This window comes from Rana temporaria, chromosome 5 (assembly GCF_905171775.1).
Source record: "Rana temporaria chromosome 5, aRanTem1.1, whole genome shotgun sequence".
Lineage (NCBI taxonomy): Eukaryota > Metazoa > Chordata > Amphibia > Anura > Ranidae > Rana > Rana temporaria.
The window spans coordinates 19,695,312-19,719,515 of NC_053493.1; the positions used below are offsets into that span (position 1 = coordinate 19,695,312).

General features: G+C 47.6%; 1 protein-coding gene across 1 annotated transcript in view; it reads right to left on the minus strand.

Moving 5' to 3' along the window:
* LRRC72 (leucine rich repeat containing 72) overlaps positions 1-24,204 on the minus strand; it is a 45,092-nt gene that overhangs the window by 11,156 nt on the left and 9,732 nt on the right. The window contains exons 4-7 of the mRNA XM_040354282.1: positions 21,090-21,171; positions 15,142-15,255; positions 7,962-8,051; positions 705-866 (exon numbers count right to left, since the gene is read on the minus strand). Coding sequence (XP_040210216.1) covers positions 705-866; positions 7,962-8,051; positions 15,142-15,255; positions 21,090-21,171 — 448 coding nt within the window. The remainder of the gene's footprint in view (positions 1-704; positions 867-7,961; positions 8,052-15,141; positions 15,256-21,089; positions 21,172-24,204) is intronic.

Consider the following 24,204-nt stretch of genomic DNA (forward strand, 5'->3'; position numbering starts at 1 on the left):
CTCTTTCACACGAGGTGAACTCCATTGCTACAGAGTCCACCAGCTCAGCGGAAGATCTCTCTGCTGAGCCGGCGGATGACAAGTCCCTCTCTGCTCACTGAGTGGGGAGGGGCTTGTGCAGCGCTGCTGTCTCCTATGAAGAGATCTGATGAAAACGGACATCATGTCCAATTTAATCAGATCTCACCCGATCCGATCCGCCATGGACGGATGGGGACATATCGCCATACATCTGATTTTGGCGGATCGGATGTCAGCGGACATGTCTCCGCTGACATCCGACACTCCATAGGATTGCATGGAGCGGCCGTTCAGGTTCGCCGACAAAACTGAAATTTGAAAAACCACTGCGCAAATACCGTGTTGCATAAAAAAAACTCCACCAATGTGTTTTCTAGGGCAGGGGTCTCAAACTGGCAGCCCTCCAGCAAAACTACAAGTCCCATTAGGAATTGCAAGGCTGACAGTTACAAGTATGACTCCCACAGAAGAGGTATTATGGGACTTGTAGTTTTCGCAACAGCTGGAGGGCTGCCAGTTTGAGACCTCTGCTCTAGGGGCCTCTGCTTTAAAAAATACATAATGTTTGGGGGTTCCAAGTCATTTTCTAGCAAAAAATACTGTGCCAGAAAAGGCCTAGTGCTCAAGTGGTTATAAATATGCCCCCTGCTGGTGTTAGTGCAGAAATAGCTCACAAGACTGACCTGAATGCTCCATTGATCTACAGGATGACGCTGAACCTTGTATGGGGGGTCTACCACCAAGAACTGAGTCCGTCCTTCTCCCGAATCCTAAAGACTGGAGCACCGCTGTTCTCTCCGGGTTGAAGAGCTTGAAGGCCTCTTCTCTCTCCTTCTGTCTGACTTCTACAAGACACATTTCATATAATAAGTGGTGACTATTTTCTATGTTATAGGTCATTTGCAGATAGGGATTGTAACAGTAATGCAGACCACACATGCACAATCTGACTTCAGCCCTGGAGGATTTGGCTGCACAATGACCGTGCCATTTTTCGCGATTCGGCACTGCATCGCTTTAAGGCGGAGCTCCACCCTAAAGTGGAACTCCCGCTGATCGGAACCCTCCCCCCCTCCGGTGTCACATTTGACACCTTTGAGGGGGGAGGGGGTGCAGATACCTGTCTAAAGACAGGTATTTGCACCCACTTCCGGCCACACAGTCTCGGGCAGACTGCGGGCATGACGTCACCTCCCGTCCTCCCCCCGTTGTGCTCTGGGAACACTCGGCTCCCAGAGCACAGCGGGAGCCAATCAGCAGGCGCAGTGCAACTGCAACGGGTAGTGAAGCCGGAGCGCTTCACTTCCTGGTTCCCTCACTGAGGATGGCGGGGGGAGCAGAGTGATCGCTCCTCCTCTGCTGCGGACGGCGCTGGACTCCAGGACAGGTAAGTGTCCTAATATTAAAAGTCAGCAGCTGCAGTATTTGTAGCTGCTGGATTTTAATTTTTTTTTTTTTTTTATGGCACATCCGCTTTAACTGACAATTGCGCCGTCGTGCGACGTGGCTCCCAAACAAAATTGATGTCCTTTTTTTCCCACAAATAGAGCTTTCTTTTGGTGGTATTTGATCACCTTTGCGGTTTTAATTTTTTGCGCTATAAACAAAAAAAGAGAGACACATAAAAAAAAAAAAGCTATATTTTTTACTTTTTGCTATAATAAATATCCCTCAAAAATATATATATATAAAAAAATGTTTCCTCAGTTTAGGCCGATACGTATTCTTCTACATATTTTTGGTAAAAAAAAATAAAAAATCACAATAAGCAAATGATTTTTATCGTGACTGCGACATTACGGCGGACACATCGGACACTTTTGACGCTATTTTGGGACCGTTGTCATTTATACAGCGATCAGTGCTATAAAAATGCACCGATTACAGTGTAAATGACACTGGCAGGGAAGGGGTTAACCACTAGGGCAGTGGTTCTTAACCTGTCTAGTGCCGTGACCCCTTGATAAAATTTCCCAAGTTGTGGGGACCCCTAACGGTAAAATTATTTTCATATCGTGGGTTGTTGGCACCCAAGGTAAGTCAAGTAATTTGCGCCCCTAACCCGCGGACATTTAGCGCTCACTGAGTCCCTTCCACTCGCACAATATTAAAACCCCTTATAGTACATTTTAGGATGTATCACTCGTTCTCTATGTTCTTCTTTCTTTCCATTTTATCTCTCTATCCTAATTTCTTGTTTGATATCCCCATCCCTCTCTAGACGTCTTTCTTATTCTTTCTCTCCGTTTTTCTTTGTTCCTCCCCCTCTTTTCCTCTCCCTTCCATGTATTCTCTATTTGTATTCCTTCTCTTAGGCTGGGTTCACACTACGGTTTTCCCGTCCGTCAGCCGCATACGATTTCAGTATCGAAAACGTACGGGCCCGGACGGGAAAACGTATAGATAGAGAATGCATTGCAAATCGTATGCACTCAGATGCATCCGGGTGCGTACGATTTGCTGGCAAAACGTTTTTTAAACGTACGCAAAACCGTGTTCAACCACGGTTTTGCGGTCGTTTTTAAAACAGTATGGCAACCGCATACGTTTTCCTTTAACATTAATGTCAATGGAAAACATACATATGTGCGGTTCCATACGTTCCCGTCCGTTTCAGCCGCATACGTTTTTTCATATAAATCGTATGCGGCTGACGGACGGGAAAACCGTAGTGTGAACCCAGCCTTACTCCCTGGTGGGAGGTGGGATCAGTGGCAGTGCTGGTGGGGAGTTGGGATCAGTGGCAGTGCTGGTGGGGAGTTGGGATCAGTGGCAGTGCTGGTGGGGAGTTGGGATCAGTGGCAGTGCTGGAGGGGAGTTGGGATCAGTGGCAGTGCTGGCGGGGAGTTGGGATCAGTGGCAGTGCTGGTGGGGAGTTGGGATCAGTGGCAGTGCTGGTGGGGAGTTGGGATCAGTGGCAGTGCTGGCGGGGAGTTGGGATCAGTGGCAGTGCTGGTGGGGAGTTGGGATCAGTGGCAGTGCTGGTGGGGAGTTGGGATCAGTGGCAGTGCTGGCGGGGAGTTGGGATCAGTGGCAGTGCTGGTGGGGAGTTGGGATCAGTGGCAGTGCTGGTGGGGAGTTGGGATCAGTGGCAGTGCTGGTGGGGAGTTGGGATCAGTGGCAGTGCTAGCGGGGAGTTGGGATCAGTGGCAGTGCTGGTGGGGAGTTGGGATCAGTGGCAGTGCTGGTGGGGAGTTGGGATCAGTGGCAGTGCTGGCGGGGAGTTGGGATCAGTGGCAGTGCTGGTGGGGAGTTGGGATCAGTGGCAGTGCTGGTGGGGAGTTGGGATCAGTGGCAGTGCTGGCGGGGAGTTGGGATCAGTGGCAGTGCTGGTGGGGAGTTGGGATCAGTGGCAGTGCTGGTGGGGAGTTGGGATCAGTGGCAGTGCTGGTGGGGAGTTGGGATCAGTGGCAGTGCTGGCGGGGAGTTGGGATCAGTGGCAGTGCTTGTGGGGAGTTGGGATCAGTGGCAGTGCTGGCGGGGAGTTGGGATCAGTGGCAGTGCTGGTGGGGAGTTGGGATCAGTGGCAGTGCTGGTGGGGAGTTGGGATCAGTGGCAGTGCTGGTGGGGAGTTGGGATCAGTGGCAGTGCTGGTGGGGAGTTGGGATCAGTGGCAGTGCTGGCGGGGAGTTGGGATCAGTGGCAGTGCTGGTGGGGAGTTGGGATCAGCCAACTTAGGTGCTCTTGATCATGGTCTTCTGCTGATCTGAGAACTATAGTGGGGACTTTTAAAGGCAAAAATAATCACAGGTAGTGTTACTCCCTGTGTCTCCCACTTTGTGATTTCTCGTAGCAGCGACACCTATGCTGAAATCAGCAGATAGGGTCTCCTCCAGCCCCTCCCACTTCACATTCCTCACCAGTCAGCTGACCTCTAGTCCCTGCCCCCCAGCTATGCCATGAACTAAATGGGCGGCTGTGAAAAGGCTGAGTGGGCGGCTGCAGGCTTCAGGAACAGCCCAGGCTTTGGTGACCCCTGGCAAATCCTCATTTGACCCCCCAGGTTGAGAACCACTGCACTAGGGGGTGATGAAGGGGTTAAGTGTGTCCTAGGGAGTGATTCTAACTGTGAGGGGGGCTGGACTACGAGTGACACGACATTGATCACTGCTCCCGATGACAGGGAGCAGTAGATCACTGTCTTGTCACAAGTCAGAACTGGGAAATGTCTTGTTTACACAGGCATCTCCCTGTTCTGCAGCTCCGTGACACGATCGCGAAACTCCGGCGTACATCGAGTCTGTACAGGTACATCCCTTTACGCAGCCATGCCATTCTGCTGATGCTTTGTTGGCCTTTTTAAAGCCGCTAGTTTTAAAAAATAAAGTATTAAAAAATGCAAATATTGAGGGGTTCGCAGAGGAGGGGTTTGGGGTCTTAACCACTTAAGGACCCCTTTGTGCAGATATACGTCGGCAAGAAGGGCACGGCTGGGCACAAGCATGTACAGGTACGTCGCCTTTAAGAGCCCAGCCGTGGGTCGCCAGCGTGTCGGCGGTGGCGCTCTCGCAACCTAGTCCTGAGCTCCGGTGTCCCGCGATCGGGTCACAGGAGCTGAAGAACGGGGAGAGGTGAGTGTAAACAAACCTTCCCCGTTCTTCTCTATGGCTTGTCACTGATTGTCTGTTCCCTGTCATAGGGAAAAGACAATCAGTGACGTCACATGTCCAGCCACGCCCCCTTACAGTAAGAAACAATAGGACACACTTAACCCCTTTAGCACCCACTAGTGGTTAACACCTTCACTGCCATTTTCACAGTAATCAATGCATTTTTTTCGCTGTGAAAATGACAATGGTCCCAATAATGTGTCAAAAGTGTCCGCTATAATGTCGCAGTCACGAAAAAAATCGATGATCGCCGCCATTAGTAGTAAAAAAAAAAATGTTTTAATAAAAATGCCATAAAACTATCCCCTATTTTGTAGACGCTATAACTTTTGCACAAACCAATCAATAAACACTTATTGCGTTTTTTTTTTACCAAAAATATGTAGAAGAATACGTATCGGCCTAAACTAAGGAAAACATATGTTTTTTTTATATATATTTTAGGGGGGTATTTAATATAGCAAAAAGTAAAAAATATAGAATTTTTTTTTTAAATTGTCGCTCTATTTTGGTTTATAGTGCAAAAAATAAAAACCACAGAGGTGATCAAATACCACCAAAAGAAAGCTCTATTTGTGGGGGGGGGGCACGCCAATTTTGTTTGGGAGCCACGTCGCACGACCGCGCAATCGTCAGTTAAACGAGGCAATGCCGAATCGCAAAAAGGGGCCAGGTCCTTTACCTGCATAATGGTCCAGGGCTTAAGCGGTTAAAGACCCCCCAATATCTTCATAAAGAGTACCTGTCACTGCCTATTACTGTCACAAGGGATGTTTACATTCCTTGTGACAGCAATAACAGTGATAAAAAAGCTAACAAAATGTAAAATGATGGTTTAAAATGTTTTGTTTTTAACCACTTGCCGCCCGCCAATGACAGATTGACGTTGGCAAAGTGGTTTCAATATCCTGAGTGGATGTCATATGACGTCCTCAGGATATTGAGCCACTGCCCGCCCCCGGGGCCGCGCATCGCGGCGATCGTTGTTGCAGAGTGTCAGTCTGACACCCGGCAACACCTATCTAGGTAAAGAGTCTCTGACGGAGACTCTTTACCACGTGATCAGCCGTGTCCAATCACGGCTGATCACCATGTAAACAGGAAAAGCCGGTAATCGGCTTTTCCTCACTCGTGTCTATCAGACGCGAGTAGAGGAGAGCCGATCGGCTGCTCCTGTGACAGGAGGGGTTTGTGCTGATCGATTATCAGCACAGCCCCCCCGAGGATGCCCACTGGACCACCAGGGATGCCCACTGGACCACCAGGGATGACACAAAAAATGGATGCCAATCAGTGCCCACAATAGGCATCACTGATTGGCAGGCATTGGTACAACACATACGGTAGTGCCACCTATCAGTGCCCATCTGTGCCCATCCATGCCGCCTATCAGAGCCCATCCGTGCCCCCTATCCGTGCCGCCTATCGGTGCCGCCTATCCATGCCCATCCGTGCCGCCTATCAGTGCCGCCTAATAGTGCCCATCCGTGCCGCCCATCAGTGCCGCATATTAGTGTCCATCAATGCCACCACATCAGTGCCACCTCATTGGTGCCCATCAGTGCCTGTCAGTGCAGTACCATCAGTGCCCATCAGTGAAGGAGAAAACGTACTTATTTACAATGTTTTATGAAAAGAAACAAACAAAAAAACATTTTTTTTTTCTAAATTTTCGGTATTTTTTAAAAAAAATTTGCAGAAAATAAAAATCCCAGAGGTGATCAAATACCACCAAAAGAAAGCTCTATTTGTGGGTACAAAATTATAAAAATTTAGTTTGGGTACAGTGTAGCATGACCGCGCAATTGTCATTCAAAGTGCAACAGCGCTGAAAGCTAAAAATTGGTCTGGGCGGGAGGGTGTATAAGTGCCCGGTATGGAAGTGGTTAAATGTAGAAAATATCGCCAAAAAATATTGGCTATTGGCAGGAGAGGTGGCTGAAATATCGGTATTGTATCGGCACCAAAAACAATTATGGGGTAGATTCAAAGAGCAATTGCGTCTGCGTAACCATAGTTACGCAGCGCAATTGCTTACTTGCCCCGGCGTATCGAATGCTCCCGATTCAGGAACCTCGATACACCGACTGCAGCCTAAGAAATGACTGGCATAAGGCTCCTTATGCTGTCATATCTTAGGCTGCATTCTTACGATGGCCGCTAGGTGGCGTTCCCGTTGTGGTCAGCGTATAGTATGCAAATTGCATACTAACGCCGATTCACAACCCTACGCGAGCCAAGCGTACGCAGTTTACGTCGTTTGCGTACGTCGGTTTTTGCGTAAGGCTGCCCCTGCTATTAGCAGGGGCAGCCAATGCTACGTATACCCGTCGTTCCCGCGTCGCGAAATTTGAAATTTACGTTGTTTGCGTAAGTGAATCGTGAATGGCGCTGGACGCCATTCACGTTCACTTTGAAGCAAATGACGTCCTTGCGACGTCATTTACCGCAATGCACGTCGGGAAAGTTTCCCGACGGAGCATGCGCACTACGCTCGGCGCGGCTACGCGCCTAATTTAAATGATCCACGCCCCCTACGGGATCATTTAAATTGCGCGCGCTTACGCCGGGCATTTTGCCGGAGCGCCCACGCAATTTACGGCGCAGCGGCAAAACGGTGCGCTGCGCCTCCGTAAAAACTGCGCAAATCTACCTGAATCTACCCGATATCGGTTGATCCCTAATAGTGTATTAGGTATATTCAGAACCTGGTCCAGGGGAGAGACGACCGTTTCCAGCAGACTTTTTTTGGATTGTTTTTTGAACTCCTTTCCGTTTTCCATTTAGCTTTATCCTAATTTTGAGGGTCCGGCGGCGCCATATTCGCAGTCATTTTTGCATTATACAATCTCTGCATGAAGACGCGTGTGGCCAGCTTTACCTCATTTTATTTTTTTAGAAAATAAATTTGCAGCTACTTTATTTCCTGTCTCTCCGCGCAAAAATAACAGATTTGCCGGTCTCTGTTATAACGCAGAGCCTGGAGTATTCCTGCGTGTCGTGCGGAGAGCCTGCGCTCGCGTAACGCCAACAGACAGATGTAAATTCCCTGACACACAAGCCTAAACAACACAAAGCAGCTCCGGGGACTCAACAGATTTTCAGCAGTCTCGTTTTTACAAATCCAACTTAATTTGTGGACTGGATTGTGTCACCGACTTCATAAAATTACAGCGAGGCCTGCGGGAAGGGAAAATCTGTTTCGTGTTTAGAACGCATGTGGCAATTTTTTTTTTTTTTTTCGTGTGGCAGATTTTCATCCAGCAAAAAAAAAAAAAAAAGCTTTAATTTAACGGCGGGATTAAATGCAGGAGTCGCGGCCGCACTTACGTTCCCGATCGAGGAGCTCGACTGACGGAAGGTGCTGGACGACGTAAGACCGATAGCCTGAGTCTTGCTGTAGAGGGTTGTGAAATAAGTCTGCAAGGCAAAAAGACAAAACATGATTAACGGTGAACTAAAAGCAGATAGAAAAGTCCCAAATAATGCAGCTCTGTGTCCATTTAGGCCTTGTTCACACTTATGCATTTTTTTTAGTGCGTTTTCAGTTTTGCAGAAACACACTACAGTCCATTTAACATGGTTTATAATTGGGTCATGTTCGGGGCCGGTGCTACCACTAGGCAAACAAGGCAGCTGCCTAGGGCGCCCGGCCACTGGTGTTCCCACTCTCTTCTCTCTGCAGCAGTGCTTTAACTGGGCCGGAACGCGGCGGTACTCAGTACCGCCACTTCCAAAAATGGCCCTGGAGAGTACCAGCACCTCTCCGTGCGCCCAGTACGTGGGTTTACAGTACCGGAACGCAGCCGGTGGGCTTGTCGAGTTGCGGGCCAGTAATGTGTGTCAGACAGGCAGCGCAGTCACAAAAGAAACTGTATGCCGCCCCGCCGGAGCCGACTCACTGCTGCCGAGTGCGCTCCTGGCTCCCTTTCCTCTGTCCTGTCACTCCTGTCCTGTGCGTTTCCTCGGCCCCCCCCCCCCCCATGGAGGAGAGTTGGTTCATTCCCCGGCGTGCGCCGCGTGACGTCACGCCGGAGGCGAGGTGAGAGGTGAGAGGAGGACTCGCGCAGGGAGCTGTGTCGGCGGCAAGGAAAGAAGCCCAAGTCACGAGGAGCCTCAGCTCAGCCTGCGTCTACAGTTCCTAGTGCTGCTACTGTCTGGATCCTGGACTCAGGACTGCAACAGAAGAAAGTAAGAAAATAATTGACTGTATTGGAGGGAGGGGGGGTTGGACTGAGGTGACCATCAGTTTTTGAATAAAAAAATGGCAGAAAAAAATATTTTTGAGTTATTTTGAGCTTGCCTTCTCTAACTAAAAAAACCCCCCATTAATTGCAGCCTCACTGTGCCACCAAACGCAGCCACTGTGCCCATCAAACGCAGCCACTGTGTCCATCAAACGCAGCCACTGTGTCCATCAAACGCAGCCACTGTGCCATCAATTGTCGCCACTCTGCCCATCACACGCAGCCACTGTGCCACCAAACGCAGCCACTGTGCCATCACATGCAGCCACTGTGCGAACACACGCAGCCACAGTGCCATCAATTGTCGCCACTGTGCCATCACATGCAGCCACTGTGCCAACTTACACTGCCACTGTGCCATCAATTGTCGCCACTGTGCCATCACATGCAGCCACTGTGCCCATCAAACGCAGCCACTGTGCCATCACACGCAGCCACTGTGCCATCACACGCAGCCACTGTGCCATCACACGCAGCCACTGTGCCACCACACGCAGCCACTGTGCCACCATCAATTGTCGCCACTGTGCCCATCTAATGCAGCCACTGTGCCCATCACACGCAGCCAAGGGTATTTTCATGTTCAGTATTGGGGGGGGGGGGGAGCACCGGCGCCTAATAGAGTACCGGCACCTCTTTTGGCCCACTTAAAGCACTGCTCTGCAGCAAGCAACTAAGTCTCAGCAGACAGCCGCTGCTCCGTTCACACATAGTGTCAGAGGGGCAGCGGCGGCCGAGGACTGTGTCTGTGTCCCGACTCCCGAATGAGTGGAAGCAGGCAAACATTTATTGATGGGCGCTGGTGAGGCTGCATTTGATGGGCGCTGGTGAGGCAGCATTTGACGGGCGCTGGTGAGGCTGCATCTGACGGGCGGTAGTGAGGCTGCATTTGATGGGCGCTGGTGAGACTACATTTGGTGGGCGCTGGTGAGACTGCATTTGATGGGTGCTGGTGAGGCTGCATTTGATGGGTGCTGGTGAGGCTGCATTTGATGGGTGCTGGTGAGGCTGCATTTGATGGGCGCTGGTGAGGCTGCATTTGATGGGTGCTGGTGAGGCTGCATTTGATGGGCGCTGGTGAGGCTGCATTTGATGGGCGCTGGTGAGGCTGCATTTGATGGGCGCTGGTGAGACTGCATTCGATGGGCGCTGGTGAGGCTGCATTTGATGGGCTCTGGTGAGACTGCATTTGATGGGTGCTGGTGAGGCTGCATTTGATGGGTGCTGGTGAGGCTGCATTTGATGGGCGCTGGTGAGGCTGCATTTGATGGGCTCTGGTGAGGCTGCATTTGATGGGCGCTGGTGAGGCTGCATTTGGTGGGCGCTTGTGAGGCTGCATTTGATGGGCTCTGGTGAGACTGCATTTGATTGGATGCTGGTGAGGCTGCATTTAATGGGCGCTGGTGAGGCTGCATTTAATGGGCGCTGGTGAGGCTGCATTTAATGGGCGCTGGTGAGGCTGCATTTAATGGGCGCTGGTGAGGCTGCATTTGATGGAACGCTGGTGAGACTGCATTTGATGGAACGCTGGTGAGGCTGCATTTGATGGAACGCTGGTGAGGCTGCATTTGATTGGATGCTGGTGAGGCTGCATTTAATGGGCGCTGGTGAGGCTTCATTTGATGGGCGCTGGTGAGGCTTCATTTGATGGGCGCAGGTGAGGCTGCATTTGACAGGGGCGCTGGTGAGGCTGCATTTGACAGGGGCGCTGGTGAGGCTGCATTTGACAGGGGCGCTGGTGAGGTTGCATTTGATGGGCGCTGGTGAGGTTGCATTTGATGGGCGCTGGTGAGGCTGCATTTGATGGACACTGGTGAGGCTGCATTTGATGGGCGCTGGTGAGGCTGCATTTGATGGGCGCTGGTGAGGCTGCATTTGATGGGCGCTGGTGAGGCTGCATTTGATGGGCGCTGGTGAGGCTGCATTTGATGGGCGCTGGTGAAGCTGCATTTGACGGGCACTGGTGAGGCTGCATTTGATGGGCACTGGTGAGGTTGCATTTGATGGGCGCAGGTGAGGCTGCATTTGACAGGGGCGCTGGTGAGGCTGCATTTGACAGGGGCGCTGGTGAGGCTGCATTTGACAGGGGCGCTGGTGAGGCTGCATTTGACAGGGGCGCTGGTGAGGCTGCATTTGATGGGCGCTGGTGAGGCTGCATTTGATGGGCGCTGGTGAGGCTGCATTTGATGGGCGCTGGTGAGGCTGCATTTGATGGGCGCTGGTGAGGCTGCATTTGATGGGCGCTGGTGAAGCTGCATTTGACGGGCACTGGTGAGGCTGCATTTGATGGGCACTGGTGAGGTTGCATTTGATGGGCACTGGTGAGGATGCATTTGATGGGCACTGGTGAGGTTTAAGGATGAGCTCAGCAAGCAAATCGATACCAAACATGTCAAGCCTTAAAATTGCCTCAGGTAATACACAGAGATAAAACAAATCCTCCTAGAATAAGTAACTGTTTATCTGCCACTATTTCTTCTTTGCATTTGTTCAAAGTGTAGAATTCATAAAGCTCGTCTGAGCTTTCAGAAAACAGGGGGCAGGGAGCTGAAAGTATATTCTGCAGAGCTCAGTGAGGGCTAATTGGAAGAAAGGGACACCCCCCCCCCTAGAATTATTGCTCTCATTCAGAAGTTCAAAAATGTATATGCTTTTTGGATTTTTTTAATTATTGCTATAACAAGGGGGATAACAAGTCCCCTATGTGATAACATGGGAAGGTGACAGGTCCTCTTTATGAAGACATTGAGGTTCTATTAGACCCCCAGTGTTTCCCCTTCCCTCTAATGCAGCTCTTTTAGCACAGATAATACTGAGAAAGTCAGAAATGGATGATCCCATATTTCTCCCATTAAAGGATAGACTGTCACAAGGTAAGGCTTGGTTCACATATATGCGAATTGAATGCGTTTTGAACCGCATCTGATTTGCATGAGCCAGCTTTCTATGAAGCCCCTTCACCTATGTCCGGGCCGGCCACCGGTCTGTTTTTAAAAAGAGTCCTGTTACATATTTCAGTTCAGAAAATGTAACCGCTCCTTTTAAAAATCAAAATGAAACCGCGGCGGACATACAGTATGTGAACGGAGCTTTAATGTACCTGTGGGAGAAGTAGACTTGTGCACTGCCGAAAAATTTGTACCGTTTTTGTTTCATTAGTTTTTTGTTTTTTTTCGGAAATTCGAAATTTCAGAAATCGTAAATTCATAAGTTCGAAATAAAAAAAACTGAAAATTCCAAAATTCGAAAATAAGAAAGGTAAAAAAAAATTAGAAAGGACAAAAATCCAAAAATTCTAAATAATAATAACTATTAACCACTTCAATACCGGGCTTTTATACACACCTCAATACCGGGTCTATTCTGGCACTTCTCTCCTACATGTACAAATCATCATTCTTTTGCTAGAAAATTACGCAGAACCCCCAAACATTATATATGTTTTTTTTAGCAGACACCCTAGGGAATAAAACGACGGTCATTGCAACGTTTTATCTTGCACGATATTTGCGCAATAATTTTTTTGTAAAATATGAAAGATTATGTTACAAGAGTAAATAGATACCCAACATGTCACGCTTCAAAATTGCGCACACTCATGAAATGCCAAACTTCGGTACTTAAAAATCTCCATAGGCAACGCTTTTAAAATGTTTACAGGTTACCAGTTTAGATTTACAGAGGAGATCTAGTGCTAGAATTGTTGCTGGCACTCTAACACACGTGGCGATACCTCACATATGTGGTTTAAACAGCGTTTACATATGTCGGCGGGACTTACGTGTGCGATCGCTTCTGCGCGCGAGCTACCGGGGACAGGGGCGTTTTTAATTTTTTTTTTATTTTTTTTTATTATTTATTTATTTTACACTTTAAAAAAAATAAAAAAAAAATTGTTATCACTTTTATTCCTATTACAAGGAATGTAAACACCCCTTGTAATAGGAAATGTGTGTGACAGGTCCTCTTTATGGAGAGATGCGGGTCAATAAGACCCCACATCTCTCCTCCAGGCTGGAAAGCATGAGATCGGTGAAAAAAAAATTCACCGCTCTCATGATCAGTGTTGCTCACTAGCCGCAATTGCGGCTTTGTTTACTTACGGGTACCTGGGCGTGACATCATCACATCGCGCCCGGGTCCTCCTACGGTCATAGAGATGACTGGTGACCATCTGGTCACCAGTCATCTCTATGCTTCCTGCCTGCGCCGAACGATTCCTTCTCCGGGCCCCCGATGGCACGGGAGAGCCCGGAGAAGCACCGGATGGAGGCGGGAGGATGTCCCCTCCCGCCGCCTATAAGAACGATCAAACGGCGGAACCGCCGCTATGATCGTTCTTATGGTGCGCAGGATCGCGGCTGAAGACATGGATATCTGAATGATGCCTCTAGCTGCAGGCATCATTCAGATATCCCCCCTGCAAACACAGGATGTCATATGACGTCCACCCAGGATGGGAGATCCCCTCTGTGGACGTCATATGACGATAGGCCGGTATTGAAGTGGTTAAATTATAGGTATTGGAATTTCCTTTCAAATTTGGCTGTTAGTGAACGTAACAAATACAAATTTATCTGAAGTTACGAATTATCCAAAATAAAGAATGCCGCATCTAAACAAATGGAACAAAACTAAATAATAATAAATAATAATACGTTTTTATTATTATTGTTATTTATTATTATTAATTTGTTACGTTTCATTCATTTAGATGCGGCATTCTTTATTACAGATAATTCGTAACTTTGGATACATTTGTATTTGTTGCGTTCACTAACAGCCAAATTTGAAAGGAAATTCCAATACCTATAATTTATTAGTTAGTAATAGTTAGTTATTATTTCAGATTTTTGAGTTTTCAGGTTTTTGAATTTCCAGATTTTTGTTATTTTCAGATTTTCGTTCTTTTAAATTTTCAATCTTATTTTTGGACTTTCGAATTTCCGGATTTTTGAATTTCCGAATTTCCACATTTCCAAATTCCCAAAATGTCAAATTTTCTAATTTCCAATTTCCGAAGTTAAGAATTTTCTAATTTCCAAATTTCGAATTACTGAATTTGAAATTTCCGAAATGTATAATTTTCGAATTTGAGAATATTGAGGGCCAGATTCAGGTATGAGATACGACGGCATATCTCCAGATACGCCGTCGTATCTCTGAGTGTGCGGCGTCGTATCTATGCGCCTGATTCCTAGAATCAGTTACGCATAGATTTGACTAAGATCCGACCGGCGTAAGTCTCTTACGCTCTTGTATTTTAGTTGCAAGTTTACGCTGGCTGCTAGGTGGCGCTTCCGTATATTTACGCAAGGAATATGCAAATTAGGTAGATATGCCGATTCAGAAACGCACGGCAATTTTTTTTACGTCATTTACGTTAGGCTTTTTCCAGCGTAAAGTTACCCCTGCTATATGAGGCGTATCCTATGTTAAGTATGGACGTCGTTCCCGCGTCGAATTTTGAAAATTTTACGTCGTTTGCGTAAGTCGTCCGTGAATGGGGCTATGCGTAATTTACGGTCACGTCGAAAGCATTGGCTTTTTGCGGGTTAATTTGGAGCATGCGCACTGGGTTACTTTCACGGACGGCGCATGCGCCGTTAGTCAAAAACGTAATTTACATGGGGTCAAGTTGTATTTACATAAAACACGACCACCTCTTCACAATTTGAATTAGGCGCGCTTACGCCGGCAGATTTACGCTATGCCGCCGTAACTTAGGGCGCAAGTTCTTGGCGAATACAGAACCTGCCTCACTAAGTTACGGCGGCGTAGCGTATCTGAGATACGCTACGCCCGCACAAAAATAAGCCATTCTACCTGAATATACCCCTCAATGTATATGTAAAGCGCTGCGTAAATTGATGGCACTATAAGTGTACCTGAAATACATAAATAAATATTCGGAAAAAATTAGGATATTCGGAATTAACGAATGTGTCTAAATTTGTTAAAAAACTAAACGGATTGCACATGTCTAGTGAGAAGTATCCTCTGGAAGCTGACATTTTCTCATTCCCAGGCTGCATGATAGGCTCAGGACAGGAATCCTGAAACTATACCAAGTCACTGCTCCAGAACCATGGCAGCTTCCGTCTGATGCTTTTCTCACAGGCATTTCTATCCTGTAGTGACTGACCACTGTCAGGGATCCTGGACATGGAGGAAGCCTGCGCTGCGGGGTGCTAGTTCACAACTATTATTTAGCTTGATTTATTGTGACAGGGAGCTGGCCGGTTGATGGGTTCAGTGATTACTTAGGACTCGGAGGTTGGTCATCCGTTTCAGCTCTTGTACGGTGGCCTGCAGCTGGGTCAGGCGGTTATCATTCAGCATCAGCGTGTGTAACGAGGTTAAATGCTTCAGAGAACCTGGAGAGAAATAAAAAGGAACAGGTCACATCTCCAGAACTCTGAACAGAGTCTGCTGTCTGCCAAGGAGAGGATCACAGGAAATGAATACATGGAGCAACTGGGGGCAGGAGAATGATGCCAACATAGGCCGAAGCCACGGACATGACATATAGGGTTGCCACCTTATCCCTATAAAACCAAACGCATATTAATTACCGTATTTTTCGCTCCATACGACGCACTTTTTTCCCCCCTAAAAAAGAAGGGGAAATGCCTGTGCATCTTATGGAGCGAACACTGACCAGCCGCCGCTGTGTTACAATTTCGGGAACCTACTCTCCCCTTTGCCCGCTATGCCTTCTGGGTCCTGTAGGTTGGCTGGGGTTCATGTCAGTGGCGCACGCGCAGTGACGATTTTTTGGCCCTGCTCGATTGTGACGTCAGACGCCGATCGAGCGGGGGATACAAGAGGCTGGCATCTCCAGCGTGTCATCTGCTGGAGTGACCATGGCAACAGGTAATCTAGTCATTCTCAGGTCTTTCTTTATCAGTGCTGTGCTCACAGCCTGCATAATGAATTTGTTATAAGATGGTGATATTTTTTATGCATTGTATATAGACTGAATTTGGTGACAGGGTGATATTTGTTTGCTGCCTGGAGGCTATCTGGCACACTTGATAGATGCCTAATTTTAGGCATGAACTTTGATTGTAAGTTACAAACTATAGTATATTGGGGAAGTGGGCATCCTCTCCTGTCCTCCAAATCAGCAGCATTTGGTGGAGGATATTTATATTTTGTTTTTCTCATCTAAAACTAGGTACCTCTTATGGAGCAAAAAATACAGTACACAGGTTCTGCGCCTAATTTAATGCAGATAAGGCACAAAGTGAATTTAATTACCACCTTAATCAGCCACAGAACCTGTGTAATTAACCACTTAACGACCGCCGCATGTATATATATCCACAGAATGGCATGTACAGGCAGATGGGCGTACCCATACGTCCCTGCCTTTCCACGGGTCGGGGGTCCGATCGGGACCCCCCCCCGTTACATGTGGCGGTCGGTAGCTCCGGGAGCGATCCGGGATAAGGGGGCGGCTATTCGTTTCTGCCCAGAGTCGGGAACTCCGCGTAGCACGCCACCCCAGGCCAGGTAGGCCAAAGTGATGGAGCCCGTGATGTGCGCACACCCTAAAGGTGGGTGCCGCACCCGGAACCAGGAACCCGCGAAGAACCCAGAACAACGGCCTCCGCCACAGAAATACCCCCTCCCCAGCATGCCCCGCGAGGGAAAACTCCTCTAATTGGCTGCTGGGAAGAAGCGGCTCCGCCTGGACCTCTCTGGCGCCACCTGCCGCCCAGAGATGGAACTGTATCCCCGGAACTCAGACTGACCCACAGAACAACCCAAATTTGGCAACAGACAAATTTAACAAATTCCAGAACGAGAGCAAGATAACTCTCTCATTCCCCACTAAATTTAACATAGCGTCCTTTCTGAAAGTAAAGGGGCGCTACATATGATTACATTGCACACATCATCTAGCACTTTCCTCCCCAGCCTACTCTGATCGCCGTGCGCAGTATGATCTCCATGAAAGGACGGGTCACACACACACAGATTGGGACTTTTTTCAAATAACACAATGACCTCCCTTTTACCCTGCTTTGCTCTATTTTAGTCCAGAATTTGTCCGTGATCTTTATAGAAGAAGCCAGATTTTATTTTTGTTTTTTTTCCTCTGGAAATGCTTCCCTGTGTGAAGTTATGTCTCTCCTCTAGTTCAATCCCTGTCTTCAGAAATATCCTTCACACATCTGAAGAGATCTGGGACAGACGTTCGTGGCCCTGCCTTGTACAGATCCATCTAAGCCCATGACCAGAAGGAATCATAGGGAAGGCAAGAGACAGGAAATAAAAGTGGAAGTGATATGAAGATTATATCACAGAGGAAGAGATTTCACTTCTGTCTTCTGCAGCCAACTTATTAGAAGGCACAAAGCACCCTATTTCCCCGACTTATTGGGGGTCATGTGTCAGCCATGATGGAACAAAGGCAATATTATATATATATATATATATATATATATATATATATATATATATATATATATATATATATATATATATATATATATATATATATATATATATAAAATATTATATATATAAAATATTATATATATATATATATATATAAAATATTATATATATATATATATAATATTATATATATATATATATATATATAAAAAATATATATATATATATATATATAAAAAATATATATATATAAAATATATATATATAAAAAATATATATATATATAAAAAATATATATAAAATATATAAAAATAATATATATTATATTATTTTTATATATATATATATATATATATATATATATATATATATATATATATATATATATATATACACACACACACAGCACCTTGAAAAAGTATTCATACCCCTTGAAATTTTCCAAATTTTGTCATGTTACAACCAAAAACGTAAATGTATTTTATTGGGATTTTATGTGATAGACCAACACAAAGTGGCACATAATTGTGAAGTAGAAGGAAAATGATAAATGGTTTTCAAACTTTTACAAATAAATATGTGAAAAGTGTGGGGGTACATTTGTATGGCGCCCCCCGGAGTCAGTATTTTGTAGAACCGCCTTTCACTGCAATTACAGCTTTAGGTCTTTTTGGGGATGTCTCTACCAGCTTTGTACATCTAGAGAGGGACATTTCTGCCCATTCTTCTTTGCAAAATATCTCAAGTTCTGTCAGATTGTATGGAGAGCGTCTGTTAACAGCAGTTTTCAAGTCTTGCCACAGATTCTCAATGTGATTTAGGTCTGGACTTTGACTGGGCCATTCTAACACATGAATATGCTTTGATGTAAACCATTCCATTGTAGCTCTGGCTGTACTTTAGGGTCGTTGTCCTGCTGGAAGGTGAAGCTCCCCCCAGCCTCAAGTCTTTTGCAGACTCTAATGCCTCGTACACACGATCGGTTTTACCGGCGGTCAAAAGTCTGCTGGGAAAACCGAGAACCTGCTTGGTTGCTTTTTTTTCCCCATGTACACACAGCCGGTTTTCCCAACAGGAAAACTGCCATGACAGCTTTGGTCGGGGGAAACCATCCGTGTGTATGCTCCACTGCAGTGTTTCCCATAGGAAAACGGCAGAGCAAAAAACGCAGAGAATCGTGGCGGGAACAAGTTCTCATTTTTTTTGCTCGCAGTTTTCATGTTGGGAAAACTGCTATGGAGCATACACACGGCCGGTTTTCCCGACCAAAAGCAAACATGGCAGTTGTCCCATCGGGAAAACCGGTGGTGTGTACGAGGTATCACAGGTTTTCTCCTAAGATTGTCCTGTATTTGTCTACATTCATCTTCCCATCAACTCTGACCAGCTTCCCTGTCCCTGCTGAAGAAAAGCATCCCCACCACATGATGCTGCCACCACCATGTTTCACGGTGGGGTTGGTGTGTTCAGAGTGATGTGCAGTGTTAGTTTTCCCCCATACATAGCATTTTGCTTTTAGGCCAAAAGGTACATTTTTGGTCTCATCTGACCAGAGCACCTTCTTCCACATGTTTGCTGTGTCCCCCACATGGCTTCTCACAAACTGCAAAAAGGACTTCCTATGGCTTTCTTTCACCAATGTCTTTCTTCTTGTCACTCTTCCATAAAGGGCAGATTTGTGGAGAGACCACTAATAGTTGTCCTGTGGACAGATTCTCCCACCTGAGCTGTGGATCTCTGCAGCTCCTCCAGAGTTCCCATGGGCCTCTTGGCTGCTTCTCTGATGAATGCTCTCCTTGCCCGGCCGGTCAGTTTAGGTGGACGGCCATGTCTTGGTAGGTTTGCAGTTGTGCCATACTCTTTCCATTTTCCGATGATGGATTGAGCAGAGCTCCGTGAGATGTTCAAAGCTTGGGATATTTTTTTTATAACCTAACCCTGCTTTATACTTCTCCACAACTTTATCCCTGACCTGCCTGGTGTGTTCCTTGGCCTTCATGATGCCGTTTGTTCACTAAGGCTCTCTAGCAAACTTCTGATATACTGAGATTAAATTACACACTGGTGCATAGGCGTGCGCACAGGGTGTGCCAGGTGTGCCCAGGCACACCCCAATCATTCTGTGCAGTACAGATTCCCCCTACTGCCCTAGCCCTTCCCCCCCCCACAGCACTTACGACTTCCCGCCTCTCCTCTCCTGCCAGCTGTTGCTGTCGGGTAGATTCAGGGTGAGTGAGGGAAGGGGCCGATAAATATGTAATTTACTGGCCCCTTCCCATTCTGAATGAACAACGTGAGTGATCAGTAGTGTGTGTTTGAGCTTTGGGGTGCACACCCTAATGCATTCGGCTCTGCACACCTATGCACAGGTGGATTTACTAATTAGGTGAATTCTAAAGGCAATTGATTCCACTAGATTTTAGTTAGGGGTAAGCCCTGGTTCACACTGGTGTGATATGACATGTCAAATCAGCGGCATTTGCCGGCAATGGCACCGTCCTAATCGGTGCGGCGCTGCACCGACTTCAAAAAGTAGTTTCTGTACTACTTTTTGCGATTTCGGCCCGCGATTTCCATTGACATCTTTGCAGAAACCTCCACAGATGTCTCTGTAATCGCGGCCAAAATCGTGACTGACAAGCGGGAGTGAATTTGTACGGGTTCAGCTGAATTTGCACGGCTTAATTCCCGCAGCCCAGTGTGAACCTGAATACAAATGCACGCCACACTTTTTAGATATTTATTTGTAAAAAAAAATGATAAGCTATGCAAAATGTTGGTCTATCACATAAAATCCCAATAAAACACATTTACATGTTTGGTTGCAACATGACAAAATGTGAAAAATTTCAAGGGGTATGCAAGGCCGATCCTAGGGTCACAGGCGCCTGGGTGCAGAAATATTTCTGGCGCCACCACATGGGCGTTGTCATTTTACTAACTCCTCCCCTTTACAAATGTTTCTATGGCAGTGACTCAACCACAGAGATGCTCCCCTACAAAGTCTTCATTACTCTGGGATCCTTACATGATCTCTTAACAATAAACAAAACACAGGAAGAGAAGCAGATTACTTTATTGGGACCTGGAGGGGGGGCCTCTCTGATGGACACAGAGAGGGCTTCTGTTAGAGAGTCTGTTAGATGTTCGGAGCCCCCAACTCTGCAGGAGCCTGCCTAGGATCGGCCCTGGGGGTATGAATAGTTTTGCAAGGCACTGTATGTGTGCAGGGCTACTGTTACAAATTATGGGACCCCATACAGCCTAACTGGACCCCCCCCCCAATCCCCCCCTCCCTAAAAACATCCATGGCAGAAATAATACCCCCATCAAACAAGACCCATTCAAGTGGATAATGCTGCTCTGCACGTGCCCCACAAAGGCACGTTAGTGTGGGGTTACAGCAGGCAGTGAAGAGGCAATATGCCCCCTCACCATCTGCCAAATGCTCTCTGAAGAGCGATCCAAATGCCGATTGCTCTCTGCAAAGCACATGTAAGTAAGCCCTTAATGGGGTTTTTTTTTAGAATTAACTTTTTTTCTTTTTTTCTCACTGCCCTGTTGAGGGGCTTTGATGAAATGTTAGGGGCCTAAACAGACCCCTGAGATTTTCACAAATAGGGCAGAGAACTACATCACTGGGGACATCAGTGGGATGTTTGTTGGACTCCAAAATGGGAACTATCCGTGGGGACTGATGACAACCATAGGTAACCCTCTTCTTGGTTTCCTTCTATAAGGAGGGCTGGCACCGCATTAATGTGCAGCAAGAAATAACCAGAGCAGATTTTTCAGCTTTTACCTGTTATATCGCAGAGTTCATTGTGGTCGAGGTGGAGCTCAGACAGACGGAAATTAGTGCTTAAGTAGTTTACCCTGGATATCTGAAACAAAGTAATCAATGCTATAAAAATCATGGAAGATATCTAAACATTTAAACACATATTGGGGATGGATTAATAAAACTTGTGCACATAGAATCTGGTGCAGCTGAGTATAGTGACCAATCAGCTTCTAGGTTTTAGCCCTCATTCACAATGAATATGGCTTTGAAATCTGAACTTGCACGATTTAAAAAGACGCCGACTTCGGGGGGCGACTTGAGAGACATCTGTGCGGGTTCATGCACAGATGTCTATTGAAATCGCCCCCCAAAGTCACCAAAAGTAGCGCAGGAACTACTTTTGGAAATCGGTGCGGCGGCGGCGCCTCCGCATAGTCGCACCAATTGGGACGCTCCTATTGCCGGCAATAAGGTGCGAATTGACATGCGATTTGATGTGTCAAATTGCGCCGATGTGAATGGGGGCTTATTGTCAAAGATTAATTGAACAAGCTGAAGTTAGAAGCTGGTTACTATGCACAGCTGCACCAGATTCTGTGTGCTTAAAACAGTCGATGTACCCAGCATTGTGGGCAGCTCTACATATTTCTTATGCACTCCGGTGCTGAGAATACCCGGCCACAGATCTCAACTCTGTTCCCACCAGTGGCAGATGGTGCTCAAATATTTTTTGGGGGGGTGAAAACAAACTGAGGTCTGTACACCTGCTAGCTGCTGTGTGCATTGTGAGGGGTTCCCACCATTCATGTGCTTAATTCCCAGGTCTGTACACCTGTCTGTGCCATTATCAGGGGTTCCCACCATCCATGTGCTTAGTTCCCGGGTACAGAGAATACCCGGCCACAGATCTCAGCTCTGTTCCCAACAGTAGCGGCTGGTGCTCAATTTTGGGGGGTGCAAACAAACTGAGGTCTGTACACCTGCTGTGCACATTATGGGAGGTTTCCACCATCCCTGTGCTTAGTTCCTGGGTCTGGACACCGGCTGTGCCATTATGAGGGGTTTCCACCATCCCTGTGCTTAGTTCCCAGGTCTGGGCACCTGATGTGCCATGAGGGGTTTCCACCATCCCTGCGCTTAGTTCGCAGGGCCGGACACCTGCTGAGTCATTATGAGGGGTTTCCACCACCCTGGTGCTTAGTTTGCAGAGCTAGACACCTGCTGTGCCCATTATGAGGGGTTTCCACCATCCCTATGCTTAGTTCCTGGGTCTGGACACCTGCTGTGCCCATTATGAGGGATATCCCCATCTCTATGCTTAGTTCCCGGGTCTGGACACCCGCTGTGCCATTATGAGGGGTTTCCACCATCCCTGTGCTTAGTTCCCGCGTCTGGACACCCGATGTGCCATGAGGGGTTTCCACCATCCCTGTGCTAATTTCCTGGGTCTGGACAACTGCTGTGTCATTATGAGGGGTTTCCACCATCCCTATGCTTAGTTCCCGGGTCTGGACACCGGCTGTGCCCATTATGAGGGGTTTCCAACATCCCTGTGCTTAGTTTCTGGGTCTGGACACCTGCTGTGCCCATTATGAGGGGTGTCCCCCATCTCTATGCTTAGTTCCCGGGTCTGGACACCCGCTGTGCCATTATGAGGGGTGTTCCCCATCTCTATGCTTAGTTCTCGGGTCTGGATACCCGCTGTGCCATTATGAGGGGTTTCCACCATCCCTGTGCTTAGTTCCCGGGTCTGGACACCTGATGTGCCATGAGGGGTTTCCACCATCCCTGCGCTTAGTTTGCAGGGCCTGGACACCTGCTGTGCCCATTATGAGGGGTTTCCAACATCCCTGTGCTTAGTTTCTGGGTCTGGACACCTGCGGTGCCCATTATGAGGGGTTTCCAACATCCCTGTGCTTAGTTTCTGGGTCTGGACACCTGCTGTGCCCATTATGAGGGGTTTCCACCATCCCTATGCTTAGTTCCCGGGTCTGGACACCTGCTGTGCCCATTATGAGGGGTTTCCAACATCCCTGTGCTTAGTTCCCGGGTCTGGACACTCGCTGTGCCATTATGAGGGGTGTTCCCCATCTCTATGCTTAGTTCCCGGGTCTGGACACCCGATGTGCCATTATGAGGGGTTCCCACCATCCCTGTGCTTAGTTCGCAGGGCTGGGCAACTGCTGTGCCCATTATGAGGGGTTTTCAACATCCCTGTGCTGAGTTCCCGGGTCTGGACACCTGCTGTGCCCATTATGAGGGGTTTCCAACATCCCTGTGCATAGTTCCCGGGTCTGGACACCTGCTGTGCCCATTATGTGGGGTTTCCAACATCCCTGTGCTTAGTTTCTGGGTCTGGACACCTGCTGTGCCCATTATGAGGGGTTCTCAGTGATGCAGCCAGCAGCAACACACAGGGACTGGGAGTCAGTCAGGGACAGCGTAACTGGTCGCTCCTGGTACCCAATCTGAAGCCCACCACCAGCTAACACATTCAGTGTGTCAGACATGTCCATGAACTAAGCCCAAGAAGCCACTCTTCCCTTCCTGTGTCTAGCAGTATAAGCCCATCCAATATCCCAGGCACAAGTGATTCAATCACGCTGCCGCCGATGCTCACCGGTCCAGCCAAGACTTGGAGAGGAGGCGCCACTCAGGCCTTGTGTTCCATCCAGTGCCAGGTAGAAACCAGAAGTGATGTCGCAGCTCCGCAGAAGGCACCGCCCACGTCCTATGGCCCGCACCAATCAAAACCCACAGCCAGAATTATTCTAAAGTGGGGGTATGTTCGGGTTGCATTGCTTTGTGCCCCGAGGACTCCCCAAAGAAAGCCAATGAAGCGTGTCAGCCACAATCTCGTGATTGCAAGGACGTCACGCTTCCCATAGACATCTGTGTGTCCGGCACCCCGACACAGAATGTATCAATTTACATGGATGAGACAAACCATTGAACACTGGCAGGGGTGCTTACAATGATCAGCTTTTATTTATTCATGTAAAACCTTTATCCCAAAAGGAAAAAAAATGTTTCTGGAACTGATTAACCTCTTGCCTTCTGGGCACTTAAACCTCCTTCCTGCCCAGACCAATTTTCAGCTTTCAGCGCTGTCACACTTTGAATGACTATTGCG